Below are 27,536 nucleotides of genomic sequence, written 5' to 3'. Positions count from 1 at the left end.
GGGGGGACCAAAGATTTGAGGAGGGGGTTCTGAGGGTCAAGGATCTGGGGAGAGGGTGCAGGGGAGGGGCTAAGGATTTGGGGAGACGGTTCTGGGGGGACGAGGATTTGGGGAGGGGGTGCTGAGGGGAGCGGGAGAGCAAGGGTCAGTGGGGAATGTTAGAGAAGCAGGCGCTGGCAGAGGCACTGGGGGACCAGGCATTTGAGGAGGGGGTGATGGGTGTTTGGGGGGTGCAGGGCTTTCTGCCCCCTGCCCTGGGCCGGAGGAGCAGCCCGGTCTCCCCTCCGAGGGGTGCCGGCAGCCCTGGGTGCTGCCTGCCCTCCTCCCCTCTCGCCCAGGAGCCATGTGCACGTCCAGGCTCTTCACCCTGGTCCTGGTGGTGCAGCCGCCCCGCGTCCTCCTGGGCATGAAGAAACGTGGGTTTGGAGCCGGGCTGTGGAACGGCTTTGGGGGCAAGGTGCAGCCGGGGGAGAGCATCGAGGAAGCCGCTCGCAGGTGAGGCCTGGCCCGGCTGGGAGAGGTGGGAATTGGGGCACAGGGTGGGTGGTGGAGGCGTTGGACTATTTGTGGTGGGCTGCAGGTGGAGTCACCGAGGCTTGGCCCATCAGTAACGCCCTCGTAACCAGCGCGTTACCTGCCAGTGCAGTCATGAGCCATCTCTGGACAGAGAAAATCGTCTGCTCCACAGGTGATGGAGGGTCGGCCACACGTACAAAGAAACAGGATTGCTCCCCGTTGCCTGTCACCTGCAGATCTGTAACTGTCATCCAGTCTACGAGTAACGGGAAGGTACCGAGTGTCCTCCCTCCCACCTCTCGACTCTGATCTAAACTGAGACTCAGCCTGGTCGTGGTGGGCAGAGGTTCTTGCACTGTTCAGAAAGGCAGTTTAATTTTGACTATATAGTAGAATTACAGCTTATGCCAGTGTACTGCTTATTGTTTACATTTTGAAGCTATTGAGCAGGTGCTACCTTCCAGTAGCGTTTTTAGTATTGCATGAAAACATAGGGACAAAATATTAGAAAATCTCAGAGGTCTCTTATGAAAGGCACTGTAGAAATTTATTATTTGACTGCATGGCGGCATTTTTAAGCCCTAATGCTGAGGTAGGGAATTTAATTCCATTGGTACAGAGGTACAGTACCATTTTTGAAGTTTTTAGTACTGATTTCTTGAAGTTCTTTCTTCTGTCATCAAAATAAAATAGCAGACTGCAGCTGAATGGCTAAACTCCTCTAAAAATTAGGTGCCTCCTTCTTTATGTGAATGCTGCTGATAAAAAGCCACATTTTGCTACCTCCTCACTTTCTGGTATATGCCCAAAATTACACACACACCTGCAGGAAGATCAGTGTTGGTGTGCTCAACAGCTACCCAACAGCTTTTGACCTGAACCGCCTCCTCAGCTGTGGCACTGCAACCGCCTGGGCTCTGTGGTGAGCTACTCCAGGGGACAGAAGGGTCCTCTGCGCAGATGCGCACCCAGCAGTGCACAGCATTAACAGACATGATGCTTTTTGTATAATTTGTAATCTCTGAGTGGAGGGAGATCAGTTTTGTTACTTAAATCGGGTCTCCCTTTGCCAGCCTTACGTTGCCACTGACTGTGGTGTAAATCTAATGATTTAATTCAGCATTTGATTTCCTAGGTGCCCGTTCACCTGTGCTAGCCCAGAGTTAGAAACCGGAGCTTTAGGCTGTACAAGATGTCAAACGATAAAACTTCCAGCGATCCCAGTGCCACGTGCCCCAGCACAGCCAGCGCCCACTGCTCTGGCCTGTGGAACAGTCCAATCCTCAGCCCTTTCGACATAGCTGGTAGGAGTTTACTGTTGAATGACACAACCGATTCCCGCTGAGGTCAACAGCACAGGGCGCAGTCCCCAGAGCCAGGGCCAGCCAGGCACACAGCCCACCTCGCTGGTGGGAACACCACCCGTGCCATGCTGCCTCGGGGTGCAGCTCCCCACCAGGAAGTGTCACACAGTCCCGATCAAATTTAACTTGCACCACCTCCGCTCTGTGCTGGGAGTTTAGGTGTGCCGCTGTAGTTCCATCTTGCACTGTCCCAGCGGGGTTTGCAGCGGCATAAGGTGTGATGTGTCCTCACAGCACAGGTAGTTAAATATTAAGTTGAAACATGAATGAAAGTTTCCTGTATGAGTAAGATTTCTCTGCTCCACTGGGTACGCCACATTGCCGTCACCACCTGGGCACCCATGGCTCTTCAGCAGCACATCTTCTAAGGGGAGCATTTAGCTAGTTCATTACTTCTAGTTTGCTACCTGTAATGTTTCCACTTAATATATACAGAGCCAAACAGCTAACAGACAAATTGCTTAGAGAACCACAGCAGCGTTGTGCTTTGTTGTTCAATTATCACAGCCTGTAAAATGAGGCTTTTAGCTTTGTTGCTGGAAAACCACCTCTATTTTAGACATTGTTTCTCAGGAAGATAAACTAAAATTAGCTAAGAGATTAAGTTGGAATGTAATTTTGAAGTATGGGGTTCATGAAATTGATGCCAAAGGAAGCTGGAGCCTTAAAGACCATTGCCATTACACTTTAAAATTGTTAAGTTACTGCCAGATAGGCATTAATTATTAACCTTAACTGAAGATACACTGTTTCCAAGTATTCCTTAATTTTGTACATTAGAAAAACCATGACTAACTTCAAGCTATGCCGATTCTGTTAGAGGCAGGTAAAAATTAAAAAAGCCTCAAGTGTATAGTGTAAACACAGCAAGTAATTGTATGTGCTTCAAGCAGCTGTGCATGGCGATGCACAGAAAATAGCTGTCTGGCAAGTCTCTCAAAGTGCTCTTAAAAGTCTTGCCTTCTAGCCTCTCGTTATGCTAAATGTACTTCCAAGGAGCAGAACTGGAAAGTTTACACAATTGCTTTGTGTTTTTTATACAGCATTTGAATGGGAGACAGTATTCCTAATGTCCTGTGTTCGAATCATGCTATGCAGTGTTTAGTGTTACTTAAATAAGCTTCAGTTAGCCTCAGAAGCAGCTGATTTTGTAGCAAGTACAGATGTTCTAGTATTTATCAACTGCTACCCCACAATTCTAAAGGCTTAAGCTTGAAGTTGGCAAAGCCTTTGTTTTGCCTAAATGAAGCGTTCTTAAGCCACATCCAGCAAGTGTCATAGGACCATTAGCCCACTTCTAACTAATCTCAGGAAAGATCATCACGTTTGCAAGGAGTGTAAAGTACACTAAACAATCCATTTTCCAGAATCTTCCCTTTCCAACATAGACTATCTTCCTACCAGCCTTTAGGAGCTTGAAATAAGACGCAAGCCAGCCTGACCTGGCTCCGCTGTGGAAAAGTAGGCTAATAGTTTGGTGCAAGCCAGAACTCTGCTTTGCTCTGCAGGCTGTGGCCTGCTCTGTTTTCCAGGGGCAGCTTTCACCTTTGCTTCACTGGAAGTGTTTTCACTGTGCAAGTAAAGCCAATGACTGCTTTTTTATTCTCCCACTGCTCGCTTTCATGTAGAGAAGTCTATTTCTTTTGCAGGGAGCTCCTGGAGGAGAGCGGACTGACTGTGGACACCTTGCAGAAGATGGGCCAGATCACATTTGAATTTGTAGGCAACTCTGAACTCATGGAAGTTCACATTTTCCGGGCAGATAATTTTCATGGAGAGCCAACAGAAAGCGAAGGTAGGTAGCTAGTGGAGGGGAAGGAAGGATGCATATTCTCTTCTGAGACAGTGCTGCTCTTCAGAAACACAGAAGTCTCTTTAGGAAGGGAGGCAGCTGGGCTGTAGAGGGAAGCTGCTTGTTGACAGATACTCCAAGTCTGGGCAGCAAAGAACCAAGAGAAAGTCTCATGCAAAGTTCTTTTGTTTTCTCCCACCAGAAATGCGTCCACAGTGGTTTCAATTGGATGAGGTGCCATTCCATCACATGTGGGCAGATGATATCTATTGGTTTCCCCTGCTGCTTCAGAAAAAGTTGTTTTGTGGCTATTTTAAGTTCCAGGGACAACACACTATCCTGGAGCACACCCTGAAAGAAGTGGAGGAAGTTTAAGAAAACGGAAGCATTCAACCCCACTGCTGCTGCCCACATTGGGCTGGAACGCCATGAGTACTACTAACAAAGGTCTCCTTTCTCAACTCTCCCAGAAAGGAGAGTTATTTGCCAGGCCACTGGGAAGTAAGGAAGATAAGGGGGTTTCTTACAGCAGAAATAAAAGTAACAAGACTTTCCATGCTGTGAAGTCCCTGGCTGTGGTATATTTTAGTGGTCACGTGATCACAACTATCAAAAACTTAGAGTTAACCCTTTTCTTTGCAGGTGGCTGGTGCTTTAGGTTTTTTTCTTGTGGCTGGAAATATTTTTAAAAGATTACTAAAAAATATTTTTAAAAGCATGCATTTTTCTGTTGTAAACAGCTGCCTACCTTCTAGACTATTTAAGGGCCTTTCAGGAGTTGGCTTCCTTTCACAGAAACATTAAGTGGACTGGGATGCAGCAGAATCCATTAAGTGTCTTCTCCGTGCCAGTTTCTATACCATCCCCTATTCCACATTACTTCCTGGGACAAGGCGAGGCTTGACCAGCACTGTGAAAGCCTCTTCAAAAGCTTAGATGGAGATCCCTTCAGGATTCTCTTGCTGAAGGTGACAGGAGTTACCAAACCAAAGTCAGAGGTAGAGGTATGGCACTGTTCAAGCCCCACTCTCACTCTTGCAGCTCCTTCTGTGAACTGGAACTGTTTTGAGCATTTCAAGTAAAAATATCCTGGATAAAATCAACTTTCAGCAAGTCCACATAACAGAGTGCCGTCACCTATGGCTGCAGGCTTTGCCACATCTCGGTAGCAGGTGATGTGTCCAGCATTCGGGTGAGCCTAACTTGGCAGGCTGGGCAGCGAAAGCTTAATCAAACTGTGCTAGAAATAACACATCACAGATGTAACTTCTTACACAAGTTTTGCGTTTGTTTTGTTTTGTTTTTTTTTTTTAAACACTTTTACAAACACATATAACACTTACAGATAGAATCTTGGAATGTAATATAGGATCTGTAAACATTTCCAGTCTACCAGCTGTAGTAATAGTTCTTTAATTCCTGCATTTGGATAAAGTGCTTCATATATAAGGCTATTTGAGCAAAGCAAAGATACAGGATATTCCAGGCAGGCAAAATTCACACCCTCTGAACAAGATTGTTTCTTCTTGTCTCCCTCCAGCAGTTCTGAATAATTTATAGCACTCAAAAATGCCCTTCTTTATATGCTCAGTAAGCCACAGCTCAGACTTAGAGGATAAGAGTTAACACCTTAGACTCTTACTTTTCCTTTTGTGCTGCACACTGACTTATTTACAGAGTTTTTGATACCTCTGCTTCTGACGTAGCAGTGGGGGTTTCTGTTCTAATGGAGAGAATGGCTTGAGGCAAGTAGAGGAGAGAAAATAAGCACAGGGGGACAGGTAGCTTGTAACGGGAGGTAAGACCTTACTGCGTGGTAGGAAAGGGAGTGACTGGCAGCTGATACCTGTTATGTTATCTTGATTCATTTTCTGCTGGAAATGGTTAATTGCATGATGGGAGAGAGCAAACTACTTTCTGTTCCTCCAGGAGCTTAGGCAGGAAAAGAACAAGTGCAGCTCAGGCCTGCGCTTCTATTTGCTATCCCCTCTTCTGCAGTCACTTCAATCCTTTTATGAAGATGCTTTCACCAGCACTGACTTTTAGCTCATGTCAAAGAGTCATAACGTTATTGCTCCTGCTGCAGTTGTGGAGACCGATGTGTTTTAAGTAAGTTCTGTCCCCAGGTGGTGACCTTTGTCTTTTAGGAATCAGCACAAATTGAAGATAGTGAGTTAGCCTGTTACAAATTCCATGAATTACACACTTGCATGATCAAAGCAACAGAGCAAAAGCAGTGGAATGCAGCAAGGCACTATTGAAAACATGTTACAACTTAAGAGGAGCAACTTGCAAGGAAGATGGAAGGAGAGGGAAAGAAGGATCAAAGATTAAGGTTGTATTGTAAATATAACTTGGAAAGCCTTTCAACACATGCTACTGGTCAAAAAGCCTGTATATTGTCACTTCACAGCTTGAAGCAGAGGAGACCTCAGGAGTGACAAAAACATATAGCCCTTTTGATAAAACATTTTTCAGGTTCTCAGCTGTTTACTACTCTGGTACCTCCCTGACAGATTTTGAGAAACTGACAGAAAGACTGGAGGCCTTTTCTATCACTACTATTTTGAACACATGGAAGTCCCCCATCAGCTCAAGCACTACACAGAAAGCTTCCATTCAAGAAGGCACGTTAACTCTTTGGCGCGACATCTTACAGGAGCATCGGTTCTGGGATACACACCACGCGCTCTTTAATTAGTCTTCTGGTTTGGTTAGTGTTTATTGCAATCTACCCAGCTACCAGCAACGTAACCAACTCCATCAAGTCCTGTTCTCACCCACGCATATAGCCAGGCTGTTTGCTGCAGGAGCACGGAGAACTGTTTCCCTTACCATGACTAGGGTAGACAGAGAATTCATTCCCTGCTGCCTTCCTCTAGAGGAAGGAAGCTGTACTTGATGCTGCTCTCTGCAAGTCTGACAGATCCCTAAACTAAAGAGGACAAATACAGTAAGGAAATCCCTCACATATCGAGGTAAACATAATAGTGCTATTTGCACAATGACCAGTCTCCCAAAATGAAGGTTTGCAAACTAAGGATTATATGAAATAGTGTACGTGTGTGTTTAGGAATGAGACAGAAACTTGGCGTCCAGTACAAAACAAACTCTGAAAGTGCCATTAGCTGTATCAGCTTTGAGAATATTAGGCCTCTGTTCTCAAAATACGAGGTGAACAGAGTAAAATCAAAACAAGAAAACCCCACCCCCAAAACTGCTCTCCTCGAAGAGGCAAGGGTCAACAGTGGAAGAATGGGTGTTTTCTCAAAACAACACAATTCCAGTTTCTTTATAGGTCGCGTGGCCTGTGTTTATCATTATTAGTCTCTGCACTTGGACTGTAGAATTCCTGTTTTGAAGGAGAACAGGAAAGAGGAGTTAGTCTAAAGCCCAAATGTGGTTTTGATGTTTGTTTTTTGGGGGCTTGTTTTTTGTTTTTAAATAAAGTCCAAAACTGTAACTTTTTTTCTAAATGTGAGAAAAATGTGAGAAACTTCCAGTCAGGCTAGTACTTTGCAAGCCCTCCTACAGAACACAGCCCAGCCATCTACCCCAGCCAGACACTTTAGGTAGAAGATCCAGCATACAGATATCAGATCTTGCCCCAAAACGTGCAGCATTTTCTCAGTTTGACTGTTCACCGCATGAGGCGAACAAGGCTAAATGAGGGAGGATGGGTCCTACAACAAATGGCAGATGACAAGCCAGAACCAGCCAGCACCTTGGGAAGGTGCTAGGAGCGAAGAGCATTTAAAAATAGGGTAACACAATTTCCGCACTTTAACCACAGACTATCTTCCTAACCCAGACAAGGTCAAGCAGAAAAACCTTTTGTGCCATTCTGGAGATAATATCTCCTTTGTTACCGTACTGTAGAAACATTTCCCACCCCAGCCAGTTTGTTCTGGCTTGTGAGCAGAATCTCTTCTGCATCACTTTGGAAATCTTCAGGAGGGAGAATCAAATCCGTCACAGCCATTTGCAGTTAATCTGTCTCACTGGACAAGGCCAATATGCAGGAGGAAAGACTCAGAACAGAGTTAACATTGGAATTGCTACAAAAAGCTCTTAATAATGCATTCTGAGCAAGGTTGTTAAACAAGCCTCCCTACACACTCAAGGCCCAGCACACAAGAAATCCACCCACAGCAGTGTGTAATGGTTATGCCAGTCTCATAAAACGGAGCAAGTAACTTATTATCTTGCTCCTAAGCTGAAAAAAACTAACCCATAATTTCCACCTGGACTAAGAAGAGCTTCATGTTGCATTCAATTTTCTAAATTAAAAAAAAAAAAAAAAAAAAGCTTTTGTGATTGGAGGTTTTAAATATATTTCCTGATAATGGGGAAGTTCCCCAATGGGAAAATACTGTAACGGTTCCAGTTTGACAGCAAGCACGCATCCTTGTTAATGTGCTTCCTTTTTACCCATTCAAAGCAAACGCTAAGAAGCCAAGTCTCAAATTCTCCTTTGGCAGCTATTTTGGCCCCAGCGAAGTTAAGTTCAGGGGAGTCCTGTGCACGCAGAGTTTTGCTGCATACATTTGCAGTTTCTTCAAGTATCAGTTTCCCTGGAGGATACGCACGATTGCCCCTAAGGTAACATGACATGCAAGTTCTCCTCCCCCTGCCCTTTGCCTCATGAGGACAAGTCAGCAGAGATGCAAAGTGAAACGTGGAGAATGTTTAGTCCCTTTATCACAATCACAAATCGTTCTGAAAACCCCATTACCAAGGACTGTGCTATTTTTAGAGAGATAAAGAACTGTCCCTTAATTGTCTTCTCTCCTTCACAAACACAATCCAATGATACACAGAGCCAGAAAAAAAGAATGACAGTAACATCCTGATAAATACTGAATTTTTGCTAATGAATTTTATCAGCATTGTGTCCCGGCCTGCTGGTGTAACAGGATCCTTCATCTGATATTAGAGCAAAGAAAACACCAGCCTTCAGGACAGCAGCTCTCCAGTGGCCCTAAACAGCTACTCAAGAGATGGATGTCAGAACCTCCAGAAGAAAACAAACAAGCTACCTCGTAGCTGTATGGTGTGAGTGGTTTACAATTAAGGAGTGTTTTATTCAATTATTTTCCTCACTTATGCCAGGCAAACTCCTCTGAGTTCCTGAACCCAGCCATCTTCGGCCCTACACTGAAATATATGAGCAAGTCCTCAGCTGCCCTACAACGGGGAAGCGAAGCACACCGACAATGCCGTCTGCCTGCCGCCACCGAGAAAATCACTGTCACGCAGCAGCACCGACCCCCACCCAGCTGGGTTAGCGAATCCAACCACTTCATTCACGTACTTTGCTCTAAGGTCTAGCAGTAAGAAATCAAATCCAGACACCTATCAATGGGATGGGGGATGGCTTTCAGCTTTCCTCATGAACATATGCCTCTAACACAGGCCCTCCTGAGCTCAAAAGACAATCCATCTCTACTACAAGCAAGTGCTTCAGATATCCCATTCACCTCGGCACTTCAGAGATGCACAGAGATGTGTCGGCATGCGTGCAGACACACACTGTTGGAGGACAGTTAGTACAAGACACAGAGGCATCAGCAACAACACTGCAGCACTCACTGCACCGGGTCACATCCCGACCCCATGAAGAGTGTCTGCAGGATAACGAACATCAGCTCTGCACCAGAGCACTTCAAAATTAAGAGACTGTCTTTATATCCATATGTTCTGCCCCACATCCAGTCTGTCTAAATCAGAGAGCAGCTCAAAGCAGCGGTATTAAAAAAAAAAAAAATTAAAAAAATAGCTGTTTGGAGGATTCATTCTAACATCTGGAGGTAGAGGTCCCACCCCTTCGTTGATTGCACTTCTTGCTCCATGCTAGATGCTCAGAGCATTAATTGGAGAAGAAGTTTCCCTCTGGAGGTGACAATGGTGGAGTTGGCATACTGCTAGATCCCACAAAGAGGCAGCTCAGCTTCGGCTTCAATTCATTCCAAACTTTACTCATCTGTGCGTGGAAAAGGAGAGAAAACAGACGTGACAACACAGTAGGTAATCGTCTCGCCACATTGTATTTTAGCAGCAGTTTCAGAGTACTCAAAAGCACAACACAAATTCGCTGAAGTACTTTGGGGAAGTCCAGCGGACCCAGATTGTCCCTTTTAGACTGGTGCTATAATGCGGTTCTCTGAGCATTTCACTGCGCGTGCATGGACGGGAGACTTCCCATACCTTGGTCAAATTCCTTCACTGCAGGGATGGAAGGGAACTGAAGGAGCAGAGACTCTTCTAACAACAAATGCAAGAAAGACTACGTGGGGGAAAGCTGAAGGTCATATTTAGTGGTTAACAAAAAGGAACTCTTGGATTTAGAGAAAAACAAGGAAGTTGTTCCTTGTCATATAATTTCTGCGTAGCACAACAAAAACCAGAGTCATCTTGCAAACACACATCATTCATTACAGAATAGCTAGTTATTTAACGGTTGGGCCTTCTTCAACTACCTATAGGGTAAGGCCGTCTGCAGATGAGAGAAGAAGAAAAAAAAAGAAAACCACAGCAACTTGCTGCAAGAAGATACAGTCTTTTTAGAGGGGTTAAAGGACAGCCTCAGTCCTCACCCCAAATTGGAAAGACCTGGGGTGAGTTCTTATGAAGTTATGAAAAGGCCCAGCTGGACAGATGGTCCAAGGAGGAAGGCCCACAGGTGAAAACAAATACATTCAAATTCTCTTTCATATTTTGGGAAAAAGAACACAATCCACAAGAACTCACCTCTTTGTGACCCTGGATCTGGGAGTTGACAAAGGCCCCCAAGATGTGAGACGTGAGAGGCAGATAGATGTGGATAAGCTGTGTCTCCTGATGCAGGCAATACAGAGAGAAGTAATTGCGCAGCTCCATGGTCAGGATAGCATTTTCTTGCTGAAAGAGGAGGAATTCAGTGAAATACACTACCAGGAAGAGGGTGCCAAGGAGGTTCACTTGCAGCAGGAGAAAACACCATTCCTCACCACGCTAGCAATTCAAACACATACCAAAAACCTAAAAAGGCAGTTCCTGGACTCATTTGATATGACAACAACTGCACTTTCCATCATGCAGACTGTTGCTTTCCACAGCTCCTGCAAATGACATGTTGCCAAAGAGCCGGTAATAAGCGTTAAGGAAAACAAATGTGTTTTCCTTGTAGCACAGCAGGTAGCTCAAATTACCCAAAGTACAGGGTACCCTTTTGGTCTAATGGTTTTCTGCAAATATGACTGAACTACGTAGCGGCACCATTATAGGAGTCCAGTACCACCCTTTGCTCTCCCAGGCACCTGCCCTACCTCCACAATTCGAGACTCCAGTTGCTCCACCGATTCTGGTTCTTTGTTCTGCACAGTGGCACTCATCATCTGCTTCTTCATCATGCTGTACTTATGCAATGCTCGCTGGTGCTTGTGCAATACCCCCTTCTCATGTCTTTCACACAGATCCTTTATGGGAAAAGGAAAAAACAGGTACTTAGTGGAAGCTAAGAAACAGCAAGCACGCAAGCCAAGTACATCAGGAACACAAACACATGGTCACGCTTTATGTAATTTCTATGCTGCAGATTTTTGTTCCTTTATTTTCAAGAGGATTAAAAAAAAAAAAAAAAGTTGGCTGCGAAGAATTCAAGAAACAGAACTGCTTGGACGCAGACCAGTGATCTTAAGAGGCAATCTGGAGCATCACTTCTGCCAACATTTTAGATCTTATCAGGCCTCTTATCTTTTGGACCCTTCTCAATATTAAGTGCTGGCAATTAACTGTGGTAAGAGCTTGCTAGTGTCCTTCTACTTCAGTCCAGGCCTGGGAATGTCAGGAGAGACGGCCACATACAGTTTCAGTAGGTGCTTCTAAAAATAAAAGGTGCCTTTGACCGAAAGGTCAGTATTAACAGAAATTCTTTTATTTGTAACTGAACTCATGTCCCCATGAACAAACCAGTAGCCATCTAATTCACTGCTTTGACTCAAAAGCAGCCAAATCTGGAAAAAAGTTAGCTGATCCATATAGTTCAAGCAGTCGTATTCTTAAATTCCTTGCAGGGTTGGCTGTTTGGCAAATTCTCATTGCAAGATGAGCTGATGGGTAAGGCTACAGAGCCAGCTACGGCCAGCAGCCACTCCCCTCCCTCTGCCAGAAGCCCAGTTCGCCTCTGAACTGGCCTCCCAGACAGTTTTCCATCCAGTTGGCATTACACCCTCTAAAGAGCAGAAACTTGCTTCTAAACAACTTTCTCATTGGCAGAAGAACAGTAGAGCTCACTTTATAGGACTGGAGTAAATCCAGGAAAAGGTTCAGCTTCTCCACCACATCATTCTCTTCCTGTTTACCCTAGAAAACAAGGAAAAAGTACATTTTATGTAAGCCTGGCAAGAACTGACATCACAGTTCTTCACATCCTTACACCATGCAGGCCCTCCACTGTATTCTCCAGGGCACATCAACGCTTACACAACTGCATCAAAAATCTTTTAGATGGCACTGGAGTGTTTAGTCTTCAGTATGCAGAACAAAGACCTGACTGGAGCAGGAACAGCTTTTCCAATTGACTGATCATTACAAGAGGAGTTAGTTTCAGAGCTCTGTGTGTCTTTCAGTGCTCTCTGCCTGGAATTTCTTGCTCTTGCAGACTCTTCCAAACTTTCATCTTCCCTTCTTACAAGACAACTAATCTATTAAAGCTATAAATACCTGTATGTTCCCCATAACAGTTCATGCATCAGAAGGCAGAGATGAGACACCAAGCTAAATCTCACTACTTGTTTTATTTTACTAAATACTGTCTTCCTGTATCAATAGAGCTCTCTGGAGCATAAACTCTGGAGAAAAAGACCTGGTCTGACTGATCTATAAAAGCATGCTGAGTATTTTAACACAATGACATGAAGAGAAGTGAAGACAAAACAATTACTTTTCCTTCCCAGACTGTCATGCTCTCACATTATTCTAACAGTCATTATCATGCTGCAAACTTAACACAGGAATATGACGCTTCTGTCTAAACGACTCTCATGTAAAGTTTAAATACATGAATGTCAAAATTTGATTCAGAAATAATTCTTCTGGATTCTCTGTAGCAGATTAATAAGACAGAATGCAAGACTTTTGGACAGCTCAGTATAGTAGTACATCTTAACTTGTCCAATAACCATTTGAAATGAAAAAGAAAGGAAGCTTTTCCCTCCCTTCCCTTGCACATTATATTTTTCCCATTCAAACACAGACCAAGTTTTTCATTCAAGCTTGAACAAGCAGCCTAATAGCTGCAGATCTGAGTTTGGACTACAATCTCCCTCTTAACTCTTTAAGACATAGTCTAAAGAGATCATGATTCAAGATGAAACTTAAGGCAGCAATGCACCTCCTTTGTTTTACCAAAAAAAAAAAAAAAAAGAAAAAGAAAAAAAAAGTAAAGAACTCACCTGCTGCACAGCCTTATCTGCCAGCAGTGCAAATTCAACAGACAGACCCTTCAAGGCTTGTTTCAGAGTCCCCCATGTGCTATTATTCAAAGCAGCCCAGGAAGGAAGCGGTGTAGTGTCTGAGCCCAAAGCACTAGGAAGAGATAAGTAGTATTCAAATCCAGGAGACAAATTCTACTAAGTGGATACACTTCCTCACAGAGAGCAGTTCAGAGTTTCAAATCTGTCTAAATAACTCGCAGTGCTGAGCTACTACTGCACAGTCACAAATGCAGAGCTATGTATATACTAGGGGAAGAGACAATAAAACCAACACCTGACTGACTAAGTATTTTTATTTTCTTGCTCTACGGAATGCAACCTTAGCAGAAAGCATGCCATTTCTTCTTTTATAGTAGGAAAAATTTTGTTATGACCTACATGGTCATAACATGGTCACCTTTCCTAGGCATGGAAATATTTTTACCAGATAATTTGCAGGTAAACCTTACAACAGAGTTTTGAGTTCTGAAACAACAGAAGAAGCGTTCACGTTAGCAAATCCTCTTCCTCCCGACCTACCTCAGCTCTTTTCCAAATATCAGAAGATCTGAGGCATTATCAATGGCTCGAGAAGCTATCCTTTCCGCACGGTCACGAAGCTTATAAAAGCTATTATAAATATTTCTGATGAGCTCCCTGCTGGCAGCAAACTGGGCCTGTATGTCAGCTGGAAGGAAGTCCTGAAGAAACGCAAGAAACATTACTAGTGGAAAAATCAGAGGCACATACACATATGTTAATTGTGGGCACGCCGTGTCGTCAGCAGAGAGGGATCAGTTTCTCTCTTGTGCTTGCTCTCTCACACCATGCTATAACAACCCTGAAGAGATCAGCTTCACAATTTAGATGTCCAAGTCAGATGTTATACAAATACCCCTAATTTTCAGAGCCAGAAAGAGGTTCAAATACCAAGTGTTGACAGAGTTGGCAAAATCTGCAATTCTACTATGCAGTTCAAACGGGGTTTGTGAGGTTTCAAGCTCACAGGTTCTGATCTGAAGCTACCAGTAACTGCCAGCATGGCAAAGTCAAGCACGTACTGAAAGTTCAGCTCTTTTTGACCTGTGCATCACTGGTAAAAGCCCGAATTAAGCTCCAGTTGCAAAACCTTCTGCTAGCATTGCAGGAACCTGAACAACAACTTGCTTTAAAATTGCTCAATGAACACAGTGAATGTCTATTTAAAACCTGCCGTAGCACTAATCACTGGGATAAACAGATATATGGGAAACTTATAACTTCTCTACAACAGTTTGAATTACTCTCCCAGAGGGAGAAGCTGACAGACAGAATGAGGGCATGAACACCTGGGGAAGACATCAATCTAGATACTAGCTTTTAAATTGTGCAGTATGTGCATTTGTTTGTTATGCAAGTACAAGTAATTAATGAGAAACATGTTCTGAGCAGGATTCATTGTTTAATCTTTATTATATTTGTGAACCAGCACTTAGCTACAAATATCAGGGCATTAAGAGACAAATATTTATTTGATCTTTCTCATAAAATCACAAGTTTAAAAGTCCTTCAAACTTTGGAAACAACTCTCTCCTACTTAAATTCTCCACCGCTCAACAAATGCCATAACTGATCTACCTGGAGGAGAGAGAGCCATTTAAACCAGAATAATATGTTGTAAGAAATTCATATACATACCTTAGCCTGAGTAGCTAATCTGCAGGTCATGAATTCATCTCCTACTCCCTGGACCAACTCTCTTAGCTTATTCTGTACATCCTGGAGAAGACAGAGAATCAAACGAGCATGAAAGAACTAAGTAGCACACAGGCAGTTCACACAGGTCTCAGATATGTTGCAACAGTAAGGCACAACTTAGCAGATACAGCTTTACCCAGGTTAGGTTTAATTTAAGGAGAAGCATAGTACGTATTCCCCTAGGAAGAATTATCATTTTCAAAATACTACATTCCTGGCATTGAGTGAAATTACCTTCTACTTTCCAGCTGTAGACATACCTATCGAGAGAAAATTCTCCTCATCACCAGGGGCAACAATGTGTAGGTCAAAAGCAATTCTGATCTCTGTGCCTAGCAAAGCAGTCACAGGAAGACGCGCAAACTCAAGGCTGTTGCTAACAAGTACTCACTGAGCCACTGAAGGATAGAAAGAGTTTCAAGAGCACATCTTCTGAGAAAGGGGGATGTCGAGCCACCAGGTTTATGAAACGCTTTAGCGCTCTCCTCCTAGATTCTATGAATTGTCGATCAGCTAGGGGAAGAAAAATTACATTTCAACTAATGTATCATATATTACAGCTGCTCAGAAAGAGAAAAAAGAAAGCACTCAGTCAATAATTTCTCTGTACTTATAACCCTTGCGAAAGCACTGCAACAAAGCCAAAGAACGATCACCTGTAGTCTGTCAGCTCCCTAAAACAGATCTTTTGGATTGACCACCGTAACAAGTATTCCTTCAAGTGGTTCTTTACATCTTATTGAAATCCAGCATATATATCTATGTGTGTTCATTTTCACAGGGTGGGTCAGGCAAGCAGGATAAACAACCAAGTCTAAGGCCTAAAGCCTCCACTTACAAACTGTGGGCGTACAAAGATAATTTTTTTTTTTTCCTTTGAATCAATTCCACAGCTGGTCCCCAAAGGGAATCTTGGTCTGTTTAGGACTCCTGCAAAATGCACAATACTCTGCTTCTTGACACTGCAAAGATCACTTTGCCACTTTCAAAGTGATCACCTTACAAATAATTATGGGGTTTTTGCTTACTATTCTGAAGAACTCACTTCAGTGTGCTGTACCCCCAACAGTCCTTCCTCCATATTTCTAAGCATTTTGGGGCTAGAAAGAGAATAAAGGGGTTTGGGGTTTATTTTTAGTTGTTTGTTCAAGATCAGCGCCCATCTTTTTCACGCAAAATGTCAGAAAGTACTTTGGAAGACCTGCACAGCGATCTGCAGTACATCCAGCTAGAGCCCTTACTTGTCAAGCTAAAAAAGTTCCGCTCATCTTCCTGAAACAGGAAGAGTTTCGATCTGGCAATTCTGCAGTAAGGCAGTAAATAAAAAAATTCTGGAGTTATTCAGGAAAGATGAAGAAATAAACTAAAATAGGTTTGACAAAAAAGAAAGCAACACAGAACAAAATTAAAGGAATGTTCTTATCCATAACAACACTCCCGTATCATCTTTTGCCTCAGTTTTAAGCCGGGAGTTTGTTGGCTGCATGGACTCTATAATGATCCTTAGTACAGTATCCCACATCAAATGATTTTTGTCATTAAGGTTGCAGATCGTGCTTTTGCTTTGTTCATATTTTAGCCTACACGGCGATTTCTGAAGTCATCTACATACTTCCTACATGATCTGCCTCAGTTTCCTGCTATCCTCCAAAATGAGCAGAGCAGACTATCAATCTCTTCATCTGACAGACGGATGAAAGTAGACCATCATGAAAACAAGAGTGTAACTTAGGAGAGGAGTATATGGAGGATAAAATGCACGTAGCTTTGCCCATCCAGCTCTGGGACTAAGGAGGTTGCAAGAGTCACACGTCTACAGTAATCCATCCAATCCTGTGTCCTGCAATTCCATTTGTCAGTTCATTAACCTACTCAGAAACAAGAACTACCCATTCCATTTCCTTTTTCCTGTTTGTAGTTTCTATTAAGACCACTTACACAGCTTTTCTACATGAACTAAAGGCAATCATCACTTTCTGCCTTAAGATAGTTTTGGACTGTATTACAACTGTACTCCTAGCACAGTTTGGGAACTAATACTATCAGTTTTTTCTTAAACATATGGTATCTGTGTGAAGAAACGCACCGTTGAATGCACAGAAATATCAATACACCATGAACACAAGGAAATAACAGTGACTGACAAATTATATAGATTGGTAGCTTCTTTCAATCCTCCCTCCACTGTGATTAATCAGAGAAGGTCACTTTGCTTACAGGTGTTGCATGAAGTGGAAATTCTGGAAATTCTGGCTGAGAACACTGAATCAGGTCAAATTTAACAGACAGGTTTTCACAACCTCAAAAGAAAGGTCTTCACAATTTACATTCCATCGTAAGAATATATGACCATTGAAGCTTTTCAGCACTCTTATTTTGCTTTGTTCCAGTTCACTATACACCTCGCTCTGCTCATGGTTTACCAATTCCTCCTTCCTATAGCAATACATGGACTCCTTGACTGAAACCACTTATTTATTGAAACACTTCAAGCTTAGCAGCATGGGCAAGAGACAAGACAGTGAAAAGCTTGTTCTTTTACTGATAAAATAGAAAACAAGACAGGATTTTATACAGTTATGCAACATTTGAAATAATAATAGTTTAAAACCAGTGCCAGTATTTCAGATTAGTGAAAAATGTACCTGAAGGAGCTTTGATATGCTTTCAGTCTTGGGATACTTCATTGGTTTCTATTCTAACAGCCAAAATGTACTTGAATGAACTGACACTGAGTCCAGCCTCAGTTTTTAGTTTCTGGTTATCCTTTTTAGCTCCTTTTTAGAACAGGGGGGAGGAAGGGTGATAGCCACCTTAAGGCAGTTGGTTCATCTGCCAGAAAAACACCTTTTTGTACATAAACTAAGAAAGTGTAATTACCATTGCCTGCGTCATAAGGCTTCTGTGCAAGGTAATACTGTAATACACAGTGCTGAAGCTGTTCCCTTAACATCACTGTGTTTGCCAGTTCCTTTTAGGTGTGTGTGAGGTCAGGATCCTACACTAACTCAACAGGATCAAGTACAGTCTCACTGGAGAAGCAGTTTTGTTGTTTTTACGCAACCAGCTCCTCTGCAGTTTTAAGCCTTTTAATATAAGGGGTTGTGTTTTTTTTAATCTTTACCCTCCTCTTGCTATAGAAAAACAATGGGATTTCCACAAATCTTTTCTATTCCAAACACTTTACAAAACAACACACTACAATACATACTACAGCTGTTCAGCAGTATGGTAGCAATTCTACACTGATAGCACCACAGCACCGACCATCATAACTTATTTTCCTAAAAAACAATAGCTGTAACTCTGCCATGCTCTTCTGTAGAATTAAACCTCAGTTCTTAATAGAAAAGTCGTTAGATACCAGACTTCCATAGGGAAAAAAAAAAAAACAACCCACCACACACTGAAATTTTACATTAATATTTACATATAGAGTATTTCTGGGATGGCAATAAATCACACCCCCAAATTGTGTATTATAGCCTCAGAGTTGTTGCCTGAGCCAAGTAGAAGCAAAGACTTGATTTTTTAAATGTTTATTTTCAATGGTATCATCTTGATCATGCTTGCACCGTGACCCCTCCAGTCAAAACAAAGACCCAGATTTACCTCCCAGCATCCTCTTTGGTGGAAGCGCAGGCACCATACGATACGGGAACTTCTGAAGCAGCATCTCATGGAACACCACAAAATCATTGTATCGCCTATAGACTGAGCATTTGAATCTCTGCAATAAAGGAAGGGAGGAAAAGAACAAATCAATACACAGGTTGGACAATCAGCAGCATTTCCTTTTGGTTTTTTTGTTGGTTTTTTTTTTGCTATCAGCTGCACTAAAAAGAAAAGGAAGAAAAGAAAGAAATCATATCCAGAGACTGCAGAAACGACTTATTTCTTATCTTTAGAGGCCTTGTGCTGGAAAGGAGGGAGGAAAGACTCCAAAGGTAGCCACCTTTCAATTAGGAGTAGCAATGTCATTCTTCTAACTATAGTTCTTTTGAGAGTAAAATTTTCAGTTAAAAAGGTAACTCAGATTTCATTTACACACAAGATGAAAGAGACTATGAAACGGGGAGGAAGAGGTTTCCCAGGAAATTACCAATATTCCTGAATCTGCTATGGTTCCATATCATTACTCCCTCAAACTCTCCAGTCTTCCAGATTAGACAGAACATTTCGAAATAGTGCCAACACTCTAAAAGTGCTCTAGAGAGCTCTTTTCTTGAAGTACTGCAAGTCCCTGAGCTCTAGCTCTTAGGAACTTTCTCTAAATCAGTTTCAAACCCAGAAGTGGCAAAACAGTCTTCGATCATGTTAAGTATTAACCCAAATGAGTGATGTTTTAAGTGAACCTCACAAGAGAAAGCGAGACCTCTCACTGATGTTAAATCTATAAACAAAGATTGAAAGTTCCTTTAAAACCTTAGTCTATCACTCTGCATTTCTTAGATCAATATACAGAAGAGGCCAAAGAAACTATTTTTTCGTTCCAAAAGGAGTTAGGTAGCACCTAGAACAAGACACATAGGAGGCAGAAATCCTTTAAAAATAATAAATAAATGAAAACCCCACAAACCCCACACCCCCCCCCCATTACTACAGATTCAACTACGGAGCAGTTAGTAAGAATGACTACACAACACTATATCCATTATCACTACGTTTGCATTGCACTTCGTCCACTACTTATTGTGGTACTACGCATTTTCAAAAATAAAGCGATGAGGCACATAGCCGGAACACAACCAACACTGCCCCTAGGGCCTCCCTCTGTCTGCCTGAAATCTGATGGTGATGTGTGTTGCAGTTCTTAGATGAAGCTCAAGGCCAAGCTATGCTTCTTTTTGAGGAAGTATCATTCTACAGCTACAACTACAGGTGAGATGACAGCAACTGAAAGGAGTCAATGGGTTCCTAAATTCAAAACCCAGAGAGACACAGGTCACTGAGTCCTGTGCCCTGAAATCACAGGCAAAAATAAACATTGAGCCCTCGAAAGCCCACAGAAGCATTCACTTTGTCTGCCCTCTGCCCCTCACAACAGTCTTTGACAAACGTACAGATGTCAATCAAAAACACCTAAAGTCTCAAACATCACTACAAACAAGTGACCCAAATGTGTCTCTGAATATGTACAACAGCAACTACAACAGTTTGAGTGCTACTCAATAACTGATGTTTTGGTGGCTTGGGAGATGTAAATTGCTCATTGTCTACTTTGAAAAGGACAGATTTTCTTCTTGAAAAGAACACACACAAGCTATGGAAGAGCTAGTTCACTGACTGCTCTATAAATAGGAAGAGATACATCATCTTCAACCTACAGGTCAAGTAAACTGGAAGAGGCCTAGACTCTGCAGAAGGATTTGCAGTACCTCTTCTGTTTATAAAGGATTTCAGTTTAGCACTCTCAATGCGATTTCTTCACTAGCTTGAAACAGTTTGCAATATCCATTCACGTACACCAATTAGTTATGAAAACACTCGGTTTTCAATGTTATATATCTGCTTTTGTACAGAGCTCAGGTTTCAAGCAAGTAGACAAGCAGACCACCCATCAGACCTCAGTCAGAAGATGCTCCATACTGCAAAAGCCCAGGCCAACAAAGCACAGTGCTATTGCATTTAAAGTAAGCCCATACAACTGGCCTACCCAAAACCAGCATCACCCAACACGTCTATCAAATTAGACAACAGTTGCAAACAGCAACTGCACTGACATTCTTAAGAAGATACATTCTCACTAAAACCAGTATTTCTTCACATTACCTTGCTGGAAACCTCATATTCCACATGCTTCAGAAAAAGGCCCTTCTTCTCAGGTATAAGCTCCACCTGCACACTATCCTTGCTCAATAACTCTTGTAGGGTGTGAGAAAGCAGCAGTGGATTTCCCTGGGGCGCCTGCATCAGAAACTGTTCCGGTTCCCTCGGTTCATTTACTGGAGGCTTTGCCAAATCTAAAAGACAAAAAGGAAAAAAAAAAAACAGTCCAGTAGACCTGATAAGATAAAGTGAAAGAAGTACCCTTAAAATATTCTGTTCCCTTGTGCAGCGCTCCCACAACGGTGCAACACAGCCAGCACGACAGTCCAGCCACTCCCCCGGGAGGCTATGCTACTTCACACACGTTCGAGACATTGGTACCTCCCTTTTCACAACTCAGGAGCACCACCAATTATAACGAGTCAGAAAGACATCTCTACTAAGCAAAAGAAGAATCACAGGCCAAATTCGTTCCATGAATCAGCGAAGAGGCCTGCGTTTCCTGTCTGTCCAGCTCCCACCACAGCAGCATCTGCCAAAGCGAACGAAACCCTTGCCTCAGCGCTTTTGGATCCTGCCTAGAACAACTCATGGAAGGAAAGAAAATGCGTTATTTTACTGCGCTGCAGAAATTTAATACATTAATTTCACATGTCATTACAAAGGAAGGAGACACTTCATTTGACATAATTTTAAACTCTATGACAGTATGCTTGAGTGGGCATGAATTACAATAATTGACTATGTCAATATGCTTAAGTTAAAGAACAGGGGAAAAAGGCTCCTAGTAAGGGCTACAAACCCAACAGTTCGATCACAGCGAGCTCTGGCAAAATCTTTCAAATATACCTATTCCGCTGCTTGTAGCTAAAAAACAAACAGCTTTTTACAGCGAGTTCAACCACAGCTGGACAGCGAGATCCTAACTGATTCTCAGCCAGACGCAAAAGTGAAAAAGAGATGGCTCTTAAGAATACGGCCCTAGAGGACAAACTACATCAAAGGGGCAAAGACGATGATTCAGAGCGCTGTCTTATCAAATGACTGACTGCAGCCCTTTATCTCAACTTGACTTCATAACTACACATATTATGCAACTGTAAACTAAGCTTACATTGTTTTTCAAAGCAATCCTTTTTTTCTTTCCATTTCACACATAAGAAACAGGGTGAAAAATGTGGACATAACCCTGGAATCTATTGAACCCACACCTGAGTTCTGTTCTCCGGTCTGGAACGGATGGGTTGCTTCCTCTCTGCACATGGCTGTTTAAGAGGGACACTGCGAGCAAGCTCTTTTACAAAACAAGTCAAATCCACACACAAAAAGTTCCCTAGAAAAGCTAGACAGTATTAATCATCCCTTCCTCGCCATTATGCAGAAGTTACACCCCTTCTTAAACACACCTAACATTTTGAGAACACAAAAAGACAGTAACACTATAGAAGCAAGAACCATTTCAGTAAGCTTTGATACATAGTTCAAAAAGTTGATAACCGTGTAAGAAATTAACCCAGGCAAGACAAGAACTCATGTCCTTAACCTGAAAGCCTTGACCTCCTCCTGATAAGGTTTTCCCACCTGTTCCTTTATGTGCTCTAGGCCCTGATAAGTGGGAAAAACAGGTAATCTCCGATTCCTCAGACACACAGCTTCAGAATAGACACTTCGTTCTCTGTTCCATAAAACGGCTTAAGGAAACCAAACCAAATCCAGGACAAATGACCTTACCCCACATGTCTCATCAGGCTTCAGATTCCTGCTAACGTGACTCAGAGAAGCAAGTCTTAACACCTCTGCTGTAATAGACGAATATATCACCTACTAACCCCACCTATGTAGCAGCTTCTAAAAAGTTCCAGTTACCTGCCAGAAATCTGTGGTAAGATAATGCAAGCTAATTCAATGTTGACATGGGATACTGCTGGATAAAGTGATAACGTATCTGTACAGCCACTTTTCAGATAGATGCTGCACGCAGAAGGAAAGGAGGAAAGAAATTTCAGAATACAGAAAGAAAGACAAAAGATTTTCTAGCGTAGAAAAATCCTTGGCCACCTGAGCTTTCATGGGGCAGCAAGGTATAACAAACCATGCTATCAAGAAGTGTCAAAAAACACACACAAAAAGAACTATGGAAAGCACAAGACAGCCTCGCTCTCCAGAGCAGAGGGTTCTCTGGGTGCACACCCCTGTACTTCTTAGTTTAATTGCTCAAGGCACATCAGCAAAATGCAACGTGACACAGGAGGTTTTGTTATTCCTCCAATGCGCGCACACACACGCACACTCACACGCAATTCCACAGTACTGTGTTGCTAAACCACTGGCTCACGTTTCAGAGGGGGGCAGTCCAAGGTAGCCTCCCAAAGAGGGGCTAGCCAAAACACAATCCACCTATTTCCCCAAAAGCAGTGCCAATCCATACTAATCCACCACTCCTCCTGCCTACGGATTCACTCGCCCTGCTTCCTATCTTTCTGCCGGCCAACTGACAAAGCGGGGCTTTCATGGCACAAACTGCTCCCTAAACTGAGGTTCAGCACTGCTGCTAAACTGCTGAAACTCCCCGCAGCAAAAAAAAGGTATCAGGAGGAAAGATTTATAGGATGAACCATGAATCCTTCAGTATTTCATCTGTAAGTCCTGCAATCTGCAGCATGATCAGCCAAACTGATGTTGGGGACTCTCAGATTCATTACGGTGATCTGCACCCACGTTATCCCGTAAGACAACTACAGAGTGAAGTCCCATAGAGAGATCAGGACAAGACACAGCGTTCCTTTGACAATTCAGTCACGTTGCTCTTTTCATTTGTAATACTTTGCCAATTTTCATCAACTTATTCTCTAAATTTGCTTTCTAAAATTCACCTGCAGGAAATACCTCCTCTTTATCAGCAGTTCACACACTTGGCTCTTCCTGAAACATTTTGTAGCTTCTTTAGATCTCAACCTTGTCTAAATGTGTGAAATCATACAAATCAGACAACCGTACAAACAAGTTTGAATAATTGCTGTTTAATTAATAATCTCAGCATGTTCCATATCAACAAGACAGCTACTCAGAGTGAATTTACAGCCTCAAACGCTGGTCTGAGAACACAATAAGATGACTTCAGAACAGCTGTTAACCTGTTTTAGAAAACACTTATCACGGCATTGACACTAACCCTGCAGAGCAGTATATACTGAAGCTATTCTTCAGCCCATTTTTCATTCTACTTACCAAAGAGTCAGTTCAGAACAGCCTCAAGAGCCCTGGCCAGGAGTGGTGGATAATAGTGGGAACTCATTGGTATGAGCTCCTGTGTTCAACCAGTAAAACGATTTACATGCATTGTAACAAAACACTTAACGCTTCCCATCACGAACTCTCTGCTGGAGGACAGCTAATTCTGAAAACATTCCCTTCGGTTTCAGCAGATCATTATCTGGGAAAGTTTATATACCTAGAGTGAATACAAAAATGAGTTATGGAACTGTCCCCTGGAACACAGGGAAGCAGACAAAACAAAATCAGCTTTTTATGTGCAAGTTAGCCTTTTGTTACAGCAGAGTTTGTCAATAAGACACCAGGAAGCGGCCTGGTATAACTGAAAACAATTTGATATAAAAGTTAAAACTAGTATATATACATACATATGCAAGCAAGCAGACAACAAGATGACAAGAAACAAAAGTTTAAAGAAGCATCCAAAGCATAGCCTAACTTTTGTTTGGTTGTAAAGGAAAACAACTACGAAAACACTGCCGAATAGCCTAACACCGGGGTTTTTTGGTAACAAGTCAGGTAGCCTTTGGACTGAAAGGAGTTGAGAAACTTACCCAGAGAACAACTGAAATAGAAAGCTTCGCTACTTTATGCCACACGTTTCAGGCTTTAGTTAGGAGCTGACGTTCACTACTCCCATTCATACAACTAGACAGCCATCTGCCCTCCATACTTACCCGTTTCCTCAATCAAAACTTCTTAAAACATGCATTTATGAAACCCGAAGTGGAATTTCAAGTGTCTGATTAGCAGCACAGAGGTTTTACATGTGAGCGAGCACATAAAAAAAGAAAAGAGCAATGCAAGGGCTAGAAGCATAGGTGGTAAATCACAACACAGATCTCCCTTCACTACTTAAGTTTTGTCAAGCAAATTTGGAGGGTTTATCTCCATTTTATAGATGGCTGCTACTAACAACTCTTCATTATATCAGGGTGATAATCAGCTAAATTTATTAGACACACTTCAGTAGAAGGTGCCGTGGAATTATCTGTTACATTAGTAGCAGATTTTCTAGACAGAGAAAGGAGTCTGAAAGGAAGCAAAGCCTTTAAGAAAAACAGCTAAGATTTCTTCTCCATCATCACAGGCCACGGCCTTGCAGAGCAGAGGTGATCCAACCCACGGGACACGCAGGGGAGTACAAGAATTGACTGTTTTCGTACACAGATACCTCAGATTTCTCCCTGGCAAAAATAAGGGCTCCACTACAAACTCCTGGGCCAGGAATACTAAAGCAGCAACGTAAATATCATTCATCAGCATTTCCCTTTCCTTTCTGTCTTCTCATGAAAAGCCTCAGGAATTATGGAAATGCCTTTCCTCCTCATTGTGTCAAACACATTCCTCCATAATTCCAGAATTCAGCGTCCACATCAGCCTCTCGGAAAGCTAGTGCAGATTTCAACTACAACCTCAAATAGATTCCCTTCCTTGTTTTTTTGGGGTTTGGTTTTTTTTTTTTTTTGGTTCTTACATAATTTGAAATCCCCTAAAAATAAGAAAAGAAAAACAGAAGTCCCACAAAAACAAAAAGACAAACAAAACTTTCTTCCTATTAAAGGCTTTACATATTTTTTGAGACAACTGTATGCAGCTTGTTTGTTTTTTTTAAGGAATTTAAAACCATGCAATTCTTATTTAGAAAGAAGCAACGCAAAGGAATCTGCCTATTTTATCTAACAAAGCTAACTGATACACAGATGTATGTTCAATGTGGAAGAGAGGTCCCTTTTTCTTACTAGGTACAAGAAAAGTAATCATATTTAGCTTCACTCTAATTAAGAGATGGCACGATAGCGTCCTTCCTTCTCCCTCACAACAATTAACTTATAAATACAAGCTATCCAATGCCAAAACAAGGCAAGATAAAATAATACACATACTATCATAAAATTACGTGTTGGAAAACAGGCTCTAACATTTTGGTTTTCTCCTTAAAGAAACACAGCTTTCTCAGTGCAGATGTCAAATATGCATCCTGCACTGGATGGTCTGGTTTTGGGGTTGGGTTTTTTGTTTGTTTGTTTGTTTCCTTTGTTTTTGAGATACTAAGGGCAGTTATCGTTGGGGGGGGGTGGATTGGTGGTTGCTAAGTTTCAGATTGTTATTCAGAACTCGGTGCTTTTCAAGATGAAGCAGAGAAGTAATGGCACAACTCAAAAATAGCCCACTGAGGTTATCCAAGCTTTATTTAAAAATAAAAAAGCACTAGCATTTCTGAATTCCCCTACAGCTGTAGGCCTCTAACTGCATCTCAAAACATTGCCATCACCTACTACAGCAGAAAAAAAAACCCAACACCAAGTTACCTCCTTCCAATGTGACACAGTAAACCTGTGTCACAGCACAAAGTTTAATCCCAGTGCCCATTTCTTTTAACTACACTGTTAGATCATCAAGTGATTAATTAAGTGATTTCCTAAATCTGGGAATACAAGGAACACATTCCATTTGCAAGTCAGCCACCGAGCCATAGCCCCAAACTGTAACAAACATAATAACGTGAGACGGAGCTACACACATTGAAGAAATAACAGGATTAGGGGAGAAAAGTCCATCGAGGAATGTTCCCAAAGACTACAGAGACAAAAAGCCAAGTCCTCGCTAGGGCAGTTTCCCAGCCCACAATGGAAGATTGCTAAACTATCGTTTTTCACACCCAGCCCTAATAAAGGGTTTGGAAGTGTAAAAACTCAGACCCAAAAAGGTAACCCAACAAGCAGTAACACATACAGCTGTTCTCCAGGAAACTTTTACAATGTCATTGTAGCTTAACTATAAAACTGCCAAGTTTCCACAATCATCCTTCCTAAGGCAGATCAAGAAAACCCAATCAGAAAAATTTGTTTATAATTTTGTTTTGCTTCTAATCTTCATTGCATATTTCTTATCCTCTTAATTATGCTGGGGGAAAACCAAAATCAATTGGTATTCAAGCATTAAAAAATGGTGTGCCACTCCACACACTACAGTCTCCGGATGGTCATTTCACATATTTTGTAGTTAGAGCAAGCTCATTCCCATCTCAAATTCTGCTGAAAATCAGTCATCAAAGCTCCTTTCCTTTTGTACCAGTTCCACATGCCTGTAACTGATACACTTCTCTCCATCAACCCGCACCAACCCACTAAAACTTGAGGACTAGGGGGGCCATCGGAGTGGTTATGTTGAAATTCTACTGACTGCAACTGGTCGAGCTCTCCCTACCAAGCCCTCCTACAGGCTGCACACACAGTTAAAGATTTACCACTAGAAGAAAAGCAGATAGCCCCCTCCCTCCCAGCCAACACACCTGGATTAGCTCCCTGCAACCATTGCAAAACAGGCCCAAAGGGGAGCAAGAGCAAAAAAGGGGAAAAAAAAAAAAAAATCAATGCAAGCAACTTTGCGAAACTGACTTTAATGTCTTGGACATTACCCTTTTCCTTTTCTCTCTTGGTTGTGTTCAAGTACTTCTAACCCTGTGAAATAAAAAAAGACAGCATTTGCATCTGCTGTCTTAGGTGGACATCAACAGTCCCTGTCAAGACCATCATTCTTACTCAGGAGATTTTGATCTTCCTAGAATATTCAATGACAAGCTGCTGATCTCCAAAGTTACTTATGGGTGTGAATCTTCCAACATCA

At 42.3% G+C, this 27,536-nt stretch overlaps 2 protein-coding genes across 2 annotated transcripts in view; one reads left to right on the top strand and one right to left on the bottom strand.

Annotated features, from left to right (window-relative positions):
• The first annotated feature begins 342 nt into the window (after positions 1–342).
• NUDT1 (nudix (nucleoside diphosphate linked moiety X)-type motif 1) lies at positions 343–4,306 on the top strand. Its single transcript, XM_009885693.1, has 3 exons — positions 343–495; positions 3,530–3,675; positions 3,875–4,306. Exons 1-3 carry the CDS (start codon positions 344–346, stop codon positions 4,045–4,047), a joined length of 471 nt encoding a protein of 156 aa, XP_009883995.1. The 5' UTR covers position 343; the 3' UTR covers positions 4,048–4,306.
• Positions 4,307–9,454: 5,148 nt separating this feature from the next.
• The window catches only part of SNX8 (sorting nexin 8), an 18,393-nt gene continuing 311 nt past the window's right edge, over positions 9,455–27,536 (bottom strand). The window contains exons 2-11 of the mRNA XM_009885681.1: positions 20,637–20,827; positions 18,477–18,594; positions 15,256–15,377; positions 14,805–14,885; positions 13,668–13,828; positions 13,107–13,239; positions 11,947–12,015; positions 10,980–11,129; positions 10,423–10,572; positions 9,455–9,655 (exon numbers count right to left, since the gene is read on the bottom strand). Coding sequence (XP_009883983.1) covers positions 9,542–9,655; positions 10,423–10,572; positions 10,980–11,129; positions 11,947–12,015; positions 13,107–13,239; positions 13,668–13,828; positions 14,805–14,885; positions 15,256–15,377; positions 18,477–18,594; positions 20,637–20,827 — 1,289 coding nt within the window. The 3' untranslated portion in view covers positions 9,455–9,541. The remainder of the gene's footprint in view (positions 9,656–10,422; positions 10,573–10,979; positions 11,130–11,946; positions 12,016–13,106; positions 13,240–13,667; positions 13,829–14,804; positions 14,886–15,255; positions 15,378–18,476; positions 18,595–20,636; positions 20,828–27,536) is intronic.

This window comes from Charadrius vociferus, unplaced genomic scaffold, assembly GCF_000708025.1.
Source record: "Charadrius vociferus isolate BGI_N301 unplaced genomic scaffold, ASM70802v2 scaffold430, whole genome shotgun sequence".
NCBI classification, from domain to species: Eukaryota; Metazoa; Chordata; class Aves; order Charadriiformes; family Charadriidae; genus Charadrius; species Charadrius vociferus.
This window is presented reverse-complemented; position numbering and strand designations above follow the sequence as displayed.

Coding starts and splice junctions, on each gene's coding strand:
- NUDT1 (XM_009885693.1), top strand. CDS start 344: ATGTGCACGTCCAGGCTCTTCACCCTGGTCCTGGTGGTGCAGCCGCCC. Junction 496..3,529: donor ATCGAGGAAGCCGCTCGCAG/GTGAGGCCTGGC, acceptor TTTCTTTTGCAG/GGAGCTCCTGGAGGAGAGCG. Junction 3,676..3,874: donor AGAGCCAACAGAAAGCGAAG/GTAGGTAGCTAG, acceptor TTCTCCCACCAG/AAATGCGTCCACAGTGGTTT.